Here is a 12,635-nt window from a genome sequence, read left to right as displayed (position 1 = left end):
GTGCGTTTCGTGCGCTGATGATAGGTGAAGCCCATAGTCAAAATTTCCAGCGAAATCCACACCGTCCATCAGTTTCTCCTCGAAAATCCGGTCAAATATGGTCGGTTTTGGATTTTCGTTGAAGCGGCCCACCTGCTTGATCTTGGACGAGGATTCTGCCATCTAGCACATTTGCAACCTCTTTTTGGCATTCTTCAGACCAAGAACTACCATATCTTGATCAAGACCTTCGTATGATTCAAATGGACGGCTCAGATTGAGCTAATGGGTCCATATGGTGGCCCACTGAGATTATCCGCAACGCCCTGTTGCGAACAGAGAAAATGGAGGTTTCCGTTTTAAGAAATAAGATCGGTCAAAACTGACTTTGACCCATTTGGTTGGTCCGGTACACAGCGGGTGTACACTCGCTGTGTACACCCGCCACGTGAAGTGGGGTCTACCTTGATGTTTGTGGGAAATTTGATCCGTTCGTCCCTTTTCTCATCTCATTTAATGGATAGAGCCCAAGTTTGAAGCATATCTGAATATCAGGTGGGCCTCAGATCAGTAATTCATGGGCTGATCTGACCATTGGACCACTTCCATAGGGATCCAACTACTGAAATTTGATGTGTACGGTTTATTTAGGGTCTTCAGGCCATATATGAAGTTTCGAGTCAATCAGATGGTGGGAACATTGTGATCTTGTATTCTGGACATTTTTATGGCCTGTTTGAAGTGAGTGGCTGGAATTTCTCTGATCTCTGGTGTCTAAATCCTCAATCTTAGTCCCATGGAGTCCCTTCCAATGCCTTGGTGATGCCAGAGCGTCAAATCCATACCTTTAGCATCCTTTTCAATCCATGCTCTTCAATTTTCTTTGCATCACAAACATGATTAAAATAGCCCATTAAAATAGTATCATGTTCGTAATTCAGGTAATAACTGGGGTCTAATATGCAATATTTGACCCTCAACATAGAGAGCATGAGGAAGTGATTGACATGCGCGACCGTTAGATGAAGATCGCTGAGGGAGTGCAGGCGAGGGCATGCATCATTTATACATACCATTCCTGCATTAATAAGAATACCTAGGAATGTTCAATTGCATTGCTTTATCATTATTGCTTGATTGAATTGATAACATGTTAACCTTTGCTTTATTGTTCCACTGAGTTGATCAATCACTCCCACGTTACGGGACGGTGTTTTAAACACCAACCAGACCCTATTGTAGGTTCAGATGATGGCGTAGTCTATGAGGCGGAGCTGGACTTTGAGTATGATGAGGAGGCATTCTCATATATGCTGTATTCAGGTGGGTTCTCGTATACCGTTCTGATCGACGGGGCTTCAAGGTTATACTTATAGTGGACTGTTACATTTTTAACATTTGTATTTTCAAACAATACATGTAATTATTGACCTGGCAATGCATACATACGTTGGAGACCTATAGTGATTTGTAAAGTTATACATGTCTGTTTCAGTCTTCTGCTTGCGTATTATAACTGTCCCTGAATTATGTTTTGCTGATTTAGCTTAATCTTATTCATGTCTTATGCACTAATAAAGATAACATTTAATCATCATTAAATATGTTGCATAAGTGATGCGTTGGAACTCGGGAGTTGGATTTCTACTTGACTCCCGATTTTCAAAGCATTACACCCACATGATGAGTGGCATGGATCACATACATGTGTGCTACTTATATTTAGCATTTCTCCGCACTCATTAAAAATGGAAAATGAATACCACAACTTGGCAAATAATCAAATGATTCCTCAACACTCATTAAAATTTGGAGATGGACATCACAACTTGGAAAATAGTCAAATGATCAAATTAATTGTATTACATCCTTTGGGGCATGTTTTATGACATGCCTACGTGGGGATAAATTGAATGTGGAATGGAGCATACACTTATCCATTGAATAAAATATAATAGAGTGGACAATCATGTACTAATTAATCAAAACAAACCCAAAAATTATTTTACACAACATAAATAAAATATCATATATACATCACAGTCATTTGAACAGAGACCAAGACTACACATGTCGTTATCTCCAATCACTGCCGCCAATCTGTTTTAGCATCTTTGGGCTGCTAAGGAATCGTTTGTACCATCGGGCAGATAGTTTAGGAGTTCTCTCCAATGTATTGTAGTCCACATGATAAAGCCCGAACCGTAGCGTATACCCGAATGCCCATTCAAAATTGTCAATTAGAGACCATGTGAAGTAGCCTCTCACATCAGCTCCTTTCCTGAAAGCATGATAATAGCATTGTTGCATGTGTTTAAAATTTAGTCTACAAATATATATAATTTGTGTTCTAATTAATTGTACATACACACTCTCTATAAAACTATCTGCATATCAAAGTGATACATACATTTATCCATCAAATGATGTATGGAAGGATCCATACATTAATACCATTTATGTATCATAATTATTAATCTATGCGGCTTTACACCAAAAATCACGTACTTAAAGCCTATATATTCCTAAACTTTAGCCAATTTAGAATGCCCCGATTTTTTTTTTTTTTCATTATTTCTTCTTTGAGTCATTCATGTTTCTTGAGTAAGGTTAAAAGATAATAGTCTATCTTATTTATATTGCAAACCTATGATAGACATTAATTTGGTACTCGGACCAAACAATCTCTGTAAGGGTCTAGCTGACCGAATCTTAGAGACTGTATGCAAGAGCTCTATTATACCATTGGAAGATGTAAACTGTCTTCAGAAGCGGCATCGCAGTGTGCCTTTGAGCCGAAATTCTTCAAGTAGGTCATCCATTGCATGATGAATCTAGACATGCATATACCCATACATACATACATACATGTATCATGTAAATGTATGTAAGCACCTACACACTTGACTAGATGCACATGGTGAGAGGAATGTGGTGGTTTAATATTGATAAATAAAAGGTTTGTACGCAAAAAAAAAAAAAAAATGTTATTGTTTCTATCTATTTCTAATAGAATACCTCATAGATCCGGATAGGGAAGTCACATAGCTACGCAAGTATTCTACTCTCTCCACGTCATTGAGCAATTCTTTCTTGGAAACACCATTTTTACTATCTTGTGGGTACCCTGCAATGATAATACCATTCATGGTAAATATAAACACCATCAACTAATCATTGTCTAATATCAATAAATTACATGAATGTTCCTTATCGAGAATTGAAAAAAGTTGATGAAATAATCACATAGACACCCATATACTCATCATTTTCTGTATTAAAAAATAATAATAATAATAATAATAATAATAAATCATGAAACAATTTATAAAACTCCCCTATACCAATCAATTTATATGATAAAAACAAGAAATTCCTCCTAAAAAATTTAGGCAAATAGAAGGAGCACATTAACATAACCAAAAATAGCTAAAGGTCCTTATAGCCATGGTTGTAGAAGTTAGAGAGGTTATAATGATTTAACATTATTATTACAGGGAAAAATGGATAGTCTCATATGACATGTCACCTTGGGGTAGCAATAGGCCAAGGTAGGGTCAGCTCTAAACTATCTGATGGCCAAAATTTGGTCCACTGACTGTTCAATTCTCTAACCATTTATTAGAGAGCCACTAATTGAATGGTTAGGATTGCTCAATCAGTGTGATTTTTTCTTTTATGTAGCCTCCATCCAAATCTACCCCACAATTTGAGTTGTCCGGATTGCAGAATCTATGCCACGTGTGAGGATATGAGTCACTAAACATTTTTTAAAATGCAGTGAACTAAGGCCCAGAATCATGTCTTTAAAAATAAATAATAAAGAAAAGAAAAAAAAGAATAGCTTACCATTTTCTGTGATATACATGGGTGTATTGTTGTATCTTTCCTTGATGTACGTTACAATCTTTTCCATACCCCATGGTACCACGTATAAAGTTGGCATCCCAGTCTGCATAAAATAATCGGGAGATTTAGATACTCAATTCAACGGTACTGATGAGCCTAACGTTCACCTTCACCAAAATGACTACTTTTTGCCCCTGTAACTTACACTGGTCCTTATTATCTCATGGGCAAAATTGTCACTTGAATGAAGTGAATACTCTCTTTCTCTCTAACATTCTATTTATATATTGTATTTTTCTCACCGTCATTCCAATCAGTCGACCGTCTTTTTCTCCGGTGAGCAATGTGTATGTGTCTTCTTCAGGTGTACCCGAGTTGCATGAAAAAAACATGCAGTCTTGCGCATAGAGACTTGAATAATGATTAATTCCAATAAAATCCAATTTATTTTGTAGCTTTCTTCGGTCATTCGATGAAAATGTTGGCAATCTTGACCCCAATATCTGACGCATTTCGGGTGGATAATCTCCGTAAATTATAGGATCTAAAAACCTGCAATTTGGGTGCAATAATGGTTTTCCGATTAATAGAAGTGTTCACAAGAGTATAACTTCTAATAACATGTCATAATATCAAAACAAATTACAAGCACAAAAAAGAAAATATTACACAGTTCATGAATATTGTGCGTTGGTTGCACCAAATATCATAATATTTCACGATGTTTCATGATTAATCAATCTAATTTGGTGCAAATTTTCATGATATTTCATGAGATTCACTACAACTAAACACACATTATTTTTTTTTTCTTTTCATGATATTTCATGTGATTCACTACAACTAAATTTTCATGATATTTCATGAGATTCGCTACAACTAAACAAATTTTCATGATATTTCATGAGATTCACTACAACCTTGGTTGTCCATTTTCATGCTATTGATCTTAGGCTTATAATTCCCTCATCTAACCGGTGTGATTTTTACACCATAGCTTACTCCTAATTATACGAATGAATGACCATTTAACAATCTACCTTAGAAGTCCACCCACCTGATTACTTCCTACTAGTTAAGAGCATGTGACATCAAACCCCTAGCCCAGTTCAAAAATCAGCTCCATCATCTCATTGAGCGGATCACAACATAGGAAACAATTTCTACCCATTGATAGATAGAAAATTACAAGAGTGGTCCACCTGAAAAGTGAATGTGGCTGACTTTTGCTGAAGGCGATCCTCATGATAGGGACAACCTATTAGACAGGATGGATTTTGCACACACACTACTCATTGGAAGTTATCTGCTGAGTGGACTGTAATTTATATTCCAACTGATTCTCTCTCTATAAAGACTTCAAAATTCACAATTTTTACTCTGAAGTTGTAGATTTTGTTTACCAGGCAGTGTGGAAAGCCAGGGCCCGTTGAGCTGCTGAACGATCCGCCGGAATATCTCTAAGTGGTTCATACCAAATGGCGCTCACCACGATCCCCATAGAACCTCCTTGTTTAGCCTGAAATCCACAAAAATGCATGATAATTATAAAACAATGTAAGGTAATATTACTTTTTAAATCATTATAATTCCTTTTTATACATGAATGCATAAGTATTTTTAGACAAAAAAATTACAACTCTCCTTGTTATGTGGTTAACCAGTGGAAAGTGCTCCAGGGAACCCAGTGCATGGAAAACTTCCCATGCACCCATTTGGATTTTGGACCCGTTGGATGCCTATGTTATTGATGGAAAATGTCTATTGGATCTTACCAACACTTAATAGGGCACCCTGCAAAAATCACACCAATCAAATATCCAAATCATCCAATCAAATGGGATGCGCAAAAGGACAGCGAGATCATTCGTATAGTAAAGATGTCCAATTCAGTGGATCCGACCTTGGACTACTTGTTCCTCCAAAGCACCACTTTGGTCACACGAAGATAACTACTAACCAACCAATCCTATATGTTTGTGTGAAAAGGCTTAACACATGAATTGCTAGAATCATCAGATGGGCCTGGTTCATTAGCTCTGGACTGAGAAAAGTGGTTTGAAATGAATTCATGGTTTGGATCGGTGTATGAATACTCACGTGTGCATAGTATGAATACTCACGTGTCCGTATGCAACTACATGCATGGGAAGGTTCGTGCAACTAGTGTAGTGAAAAAATAAAAACAAAACAAAAGCAAGAATCCGTTACCTGATATTTTCTCCTATAAATATCGGTCGCAGTGGCATGGGACAAAATGATATTATGGGCTGCAATGTATGGCTCGATTGCAGAGTCACCCGTCGTGCAATTTCCATATGGTTTGGAACAATGGGCAGGAGGGTATAAACCAGTGAGGTAACTGAGTTTCACCATAAGGTTTGGCTCATTGAAGGTTGTCCAGTATTTTACTCTATCTCCAAAAGACTTGAAACATACTTCTGCAAAATATCCAAAATCTTCTCTGCAAAAATAGTTATTGAAAACAGAATCAAGAGACCACCATGTAATAGTAAACCACAAAGCAAACCAGACTGCTCCATTTGGTTGACAAGGTGTGCCTTAATGCTATAACACCATAGGTCAGGTCAATCTGTGGGTTAACAAGCTTGATCTGGTTTTGAAGCGGGTTTGGGTGAAGCAAAATATTGGGTAGCTGATCGGCATAGGGCTAGAGAACATAGACCAATTAAGTAAATGTCATGGTTAAAAGACTCGGTGGCTTGGACCCACTCATTCGGTCCCGAATCGAATTAAGACTCCCCAAGTTAGGTTGCATCAGCTTGACTTGCATGCCCAAGTGGGGGTACACTCATGGGATCGAACCAGATCAAGTCTAACTGAGTCTGAGTCGATAGACTTGGCCCATGGACGGATGACCTGACCCAACTTGGCATATATGCTTTCAATAGGTTTGGATGGTGGCTCAAAACCCGGATCAAACTAATAGAAGATAAGTATCCACACATGATGTTTATATTGTGTGTATGTTTGAGTCAGGCTTTTAGCCTATAATTCCCTTCTTGACCATGAGTTGAGTCGTGCAGATTGGGTCAGGTCATTCGAGCCAGATCCATTACTATTAATGCGATAGGTCAGGCCTGATGAAATTTTAATGAGTCAGGTTGGACCACATGGTAATGGGTTATGGGACGTGTTTGGGCCAAGTCCTTGGCCAGTTTAGGAAATGGGTCACGCTTGAACTGACACTGACCCGACCCAAACCGAACCTGTCCCAGCAGAAGGTAGAAAACTTACTGAATTTGAGAACTTAACCATGCACCATATCGGTCTTCGAGTTCTTGAGGAATATCAAAATGGTTTACTGTAACGAATGGTTGGATCCCTATTAAAATATCAAAGAAGAAAATAATTAATTAAAATCATTATACACACGTGTATATGCATGTGTGCGTGTGTGTGTGTGTTGATATAAGATAGAAATGGAGTTTTTGCTAATCCCTATCGTACGGCATATGCGACAAACATGTATACCACCCATGCAGAGCCCACAGTGTACATACCTTGGCCCAGAATTCTGGCCAGTTTAACTCATCAGATGAGCCAAAGTGCTGGATGGGTACAGAAAAAACCCTTGTTTTAGCTGTCCATTTCTTTTATGCACTCTAGTCCTTCTGATGAGTTGACTGGACTGAAATATAGGCCAGGGCACCCACACTGCATGGCCCACCTGATTGACAGATCAGAAAATATTGCACACATATGCTAGGCTAACTGAACGAGCAGGTAGGATAAGCAAATTAATATGTATGTGTGGTAGATGGATGGTGGATATTGTGCAGTCTCCTTGCTAGGCTGACTGTACGAGCAGGTAGGGTCCTTGCTCTTGCTCCGGTGGTAGACTCTAAGGAGTTTCAACACCGGGTCAAGGGTTCCAGTACCCATAGGTGGTGAAATTCCACTAGCGTGGGTGTGTCGGGGTGTGTGTGCGTGTGTTAAAATAAAAAATAAAAAATAAAAAATAAAAAATAAAAAATACAAAAAAGATGGATGGTGGATATTGTGCAGTAAAAAACAAGAGGATGTTGTTACCTTTGAGAAGGAGAGCATCAATGAGGTTGTTGTAAAATTCAATTCCTGCCCTATTAATCTCACCAAATCTTCCTTCTGTTGTTCATTAACATATATTAAAATGAAGATTAAGTCTCTGCTAAAATATGAGGTGTCAGACACACCTAAATGTCAACATGCCAAGTGGATAGAACATCCAACCCGTCCCAAAGGTTAAACCCACAATGAAGAACAAATGGCTGAAAAATAGGTCAATCCGCTCATCGGATGGGACATACCAAAGAATAGAATGGACAACCTCTCATTTGGTCCAAACTACAGTGTGGTGTGCCTGATCGGTAGATTTGCCTGATTTTATCACCATGTGATCTTCATGGTGGGTCAACCTGCTGGAGGGGTTGGATGTCCTAACAGTAAAATTGGAGAGATGTAAGTAAAACTCACTTGGGAGGATTCTAGACCAAGATATGGAAAATCTGTAGGAATTCACTCCAAGGGAATGCATCAATTCAATGTCTTCCTGCTCATGTCCAACAAGTTATCATTGTGTTAATCTTTTTCTCTTTTTCTTTTTCTTTTTTCTTTTTTCTTTTTTTTTTTTCTTTTTGTTGACTGATAGCTATATGACATAAAAGGCCAACTCGAGCCCATCTGACCATTGTAATATTTGTGGGGTGAGTATTTGGCTTCTGGGTTTAACTCTAGCGGCCCCACCATGGATGGAGCGAGCTGAAATCTCCTAGATTTTAAGATCCTGACCCTTCAATATTTAGAGTTTCACATTCTGATGGATGTAGACTGTCTCCATATTTTCTCTCAGCCACTTAGATCCACTAATCCAAGCTCAGGTTCTTCCAATATGACAGATTTTTCAGGCACACTATATCCCCAGTGGGGGCATATTGGGACAATGGTCTGGATGATAAAACCAAGGACTGTAAAAAATTAATGGGTTATATATGACATTGGTCACATAGGCTATGGAATAGTCCATTTGGATCGTTTAGAAATGTATCAGGTGGACCCACCACAATTAGGTGTGCATAACCCAGTGATGCACAGTAGAGTATCATACATCTTTTTCCTTAAAGAGATGAATACACCCGGGCCATCTATTTCTTTTATTTTATTGTTTTTTAAACACCCACCCACCCACCCACACCACCACGTGGGCGGACTCCACTCCCTCGACCGGAATAATACAGAAAAACATCCTTCTTGAAAGAGGAATGAAAGACAGCAAGCCCACATCCTCACCAGCAAAGATAGACTAAAGTAAGCGAAGCATCGCCACACGTGACGGGCCAAGGTAAATCTTTTTTCTCATGTATGACTTTGATTCCACGGACTGGCAGCAGTCGAATATTATGAAAAATCTTCTTACTCATGTATAAATATACATGTATGACATTTACGAATGTATATTCACATAGATATGAATCCACAGGGTGTGTGTGAAGTCGAAGCAAGGTTGTTAGTTGTACCAGACTAAGGGGCCTCGACTGAAATTCAAAGTCTGTGACATCTCATGAATAGGAAGGGATGACTTTTTTAACTGGGCAATGTTCATATCATGAACAGGATGTAGGATTATTATTTTTCTTTCTTTCTTTCTTTCTTGAAGAGAGTCTGCCGTTTGATTCTCATTGTAACGTTGTTTTTGTAACAAATAAAATCAAGGAGTGCATATTGCATATACAATTAGCTGCCCATCGTGCCAGTTAGATCTTCCAATATCTAAGAAATCTGCCAAGCCCATTAAATTTTTCTTGATTTAAAAATAATAATAATAATAATAATAATAATAATAATAATAATATATACCATGTAACGATGGTAATGGTCATCAGCAACATTTCCATTGCTTCCATCCGCAATTTTTCCTGAATATAGAACATGAAAATTCAATGAAATTTTAATTTTAAAATTCTATTTTACTATACCTAAAAAACTGAATTAAGAGAGAAAGAAAAGGCCAAAAAAAAAAAAAAAAAACCAACCTGGTATGTGAGAGAAAACATCCCAATTGCTTAGACCTTTGTTGCCTTCTAAGTACGCCCCTTCAATCTACAAAACAAAGCATTATCAATATAAATCAGTCATAATACTGTCTTTTCCTGTTTTTCCGGACCAAAGATACTCTGCTCTGGGTAGACCAGGTTGGGTTGGACTTGTGCAGTCTAAGGACCGATGATCTGGGCATCATCTTGATTTGGACTTGTGCAGTCTAACCCAATATGGTTAAATAAGTAGTGGGACCGGGTTGCATCATGTCAGGTTGAGCCTGCTGGGATGAGCCTAGGCACGTATATTTAGCTCATGGGCTGGGTCAACCCATCATTTTCACAAAGTGTATGTGACACGTGTATACCATGAGAAGGTATACACATGTAATCACCGGAATTCATAAACTTTGTACTGGATATTTGCAAAGAGACTAGTCATTCTCACATAAAATTGACCACTCATGTCTGTCAATGTTAAAGAACAAGCCAATGATGGGCTAGGATTGCAGAAATGAGATTGTCGGGGTTTTAGATTGGAAAAAAATAAAAATAAAAAAAAATAACCTAAATACACTTGTAACTACCAACAGCCACAGCTTTGATAGGATAAGATGTCTTTTTAATACTTTTAGTACTTTTTACTATTTCTTATTTTGGAGTTAAATTTGGAATTTATTGGTTCTTTTGCTTATATAAACACACCAAATACATTATAATCAATACTTCACTAAATAATATTAATCATATTTCTTGATTTTAAGAAAAAAAAAATCTCCATGAATTCAAGGGCTATGCTTAAAAACAAAATGATGATATGATCGTCTCTTTTATCCATGCATTCGCTACATTATTTTGTATTAGATCCACCATCCTCTGTCACATTTGCACCTATCCTTGTGGTGCAAGGCATTTTCAATTGTTGGATGCAGTAAATAATTATTTTTTATCCCTAATTTAATACATCCAATGACTTGAAATAATTTTTTATTTTTTTTATTTTTAAAAAAGAAACTGTAACAGTGACGGGTGCAAGCGCTTGTAAGGCATCCCATAGAATGCATATTTATTTATGGTAATGTTTGGTTGCAGTACATATCATGAAATTTTATAATATTTTACCTATTTCAGTATTTATGCAATCTATTATTCAAAATCCCCCCTCACCAACATCAACTTTAAAAAAAAAAAAAAAACTATTTTCTATTGCTAGTAGAAAATACCCAACTAGTTAGCCTCTTCCCACATAGGCTAAACACATGCATGCATTATCTTCCCTGCAAGCAATGAACCTGATCCAATGCATCACCTTGCTGCATGGTTACATGCATTTGGATTATTTCATCTAAGAATATGCTCTGACTCGGGCTCTTCAAAGATTGATCAAATTCCAAGATTGAAGGCAACTTTAGAGCCTTCAAGTAGTGACCAAATTCCAACATTGATGGCCCACCTTCTGCCCTCAATTCCCAAAAGCTGAGATTAACAGATTTGGGTCTTGGAATTAAGCAATTCTAAGATTGATGAGCCCACCTACTGCTCCATTCCCAAGAGTATGGATTGACAACTTTGAGACCACCACTAATTTTAAGATTAATGCGGCCTACTTGCTGCACCCAATTCCTAAAAACTAGCATGGACGGTTCTTATAATAAGGGTCATATCCCACCATCCTAACCAACGTGAAAGAATCCATGAAATGTTGGCAATGTAGCGTAAAAGCTAAAATCAGTGATTACATGCTTTTTACCTGATAAGATGAAGTTGAAGTTCCAAAGAGGAAATCTTGAGGAAATTGGCTCCGATGAAGAAGGCAATTGATCAATGGAAAGAGATGAAGAAACACTGCTACAAATGCAAGGGCCATCTTCAGCTTCAATACTCTTATTGCCATAATATCCTTAAAGAACTTTTATATTAGTGTTCCTGTTGGGGTTAGGTAATGAGAGATGAGTAGGTAAGGTGGGGTTTATATAGAGAAATAGAGCATTGAAATTTCCAATTTATGTGAATCTCACACGCAATTAAAATATGTCAAGCCGTGTGTTTGAATAACATGAAGTCGGTGAATCTGACCAAAAAATGCCACATAAGCTTTGATTTTTTTAATCCAATTGAGGGTTGTAAGAGATTGAAAATGTGCTATCAAAAGCCACGCAAAAGTGACGTATGGACTTCCTGGCATAAGGAGCCAGATGTGGCTTTGGACAGGGACTTGACCTGTTAGCTTGGTATGGCATGCATCAATTTTTAGGTTAAGCGATTGGATTGTGTGTGTACTGTTTTTAAGTTCACACATGTGGAGCCTATGGTTCATTGATCCAAAACGTTGAAATGATAAAGATCATTATGGCTGGCCATATAAATAAATAAATATAATTGTGTTTATTTGGAGATCTAGCTATATCATATCTGGCTGGCCTATATCTCAACCGTTTCTTTGTTGGCCACTTTTTTGGAAGGTCGAGAATTTTTCAATCTGGGATATTTTTGGCATATGAATGGTAAACGATGGGTTACAAAATATGGACAGTTGGATCAATGACCAACACGACCCATTTGTAATAACTACACCTGAGCATTGCATGGTATCTCGTTTACTTATGAAATTCAAGTATTATCAACCATTGATAAGAATTTATCATTGTTGCTTTTTTTTTTTCTATCCCTTCGGAGGGTTGGGATCAATGGATGGTCACCTAACTATGGTCAAACCATTGACACCCACCAAACCCAGCTAGGGCTCAGTGCACGAACTAATGGTCAACCCAT

The 12,635-nt window shown here is 37.7% G+C and overlaps 1 protein-coding gene across 2 annotated transcripts; it reads right to left on the bottom strand.

The window, feature by feature from the left end:
• Positions 1-1,808: 1,808 nt before the first annotated feature.
• Positions 1,809-11,772, bottom strand: LOC131240450 (beta-glucosidase 18-like). Of its 2 annotated transcripts, XM_058238691.1 has the most exons (12): positions 11,614-11,772; positions 9,861-9,927; positions 9,685-9,743; positions 8,305-8,380; positions 7,882-7,956; positions 7,087-7,174; positions 6,040-6,292; positions 5,232-5,347; positions 4,131-4,380; positions 3,829-3,931; positions 2,998-3,106; positions 1,809-2,260 (listed from the first exon to the last, which is right to left on the bottom strand). In XM_058238691.1, the coding sequence occupies exons 1-12, from the start codon at positions 11,755-11,757 to the stop codon at positions 2,056-2,058; spliced, it is 1,545 nt and encodes a 514-aa protein (XP_058094674.1). In that variant the 5' UTR covers positions 11,758-11,772; the 3' UTR covers positions 1,809-2,055. The 2 variants fall into 2 exon arrangements, with proteins under 2 accessions (XP_058094674.1, XP_058094675.1); XM_058238692.1 differs by lacking the exon at positions 9,685-9,743 and having other exon boundaries at positions 11,614-11,751.
• Positions 11,773-12,635: the final 863 nt, after the last annotated feature.

Source organism: Magnolia sinica, chromosome 3, assembly GCF_029962835.1.
Source record: "Magnolia sinica isolate HGM2019 chromosome 3, MsV1, whole genome shotgun sequence".
NCBI lineage: Eukaryota > Viridiplantae > Streptophyta > Magnoliopsida > Magnoliales > Magnoliaceae > Magnolia > Magnolia sinica.
This window is presented reverse-complemented; position numbering and strand designations above follow the sequence as displayed.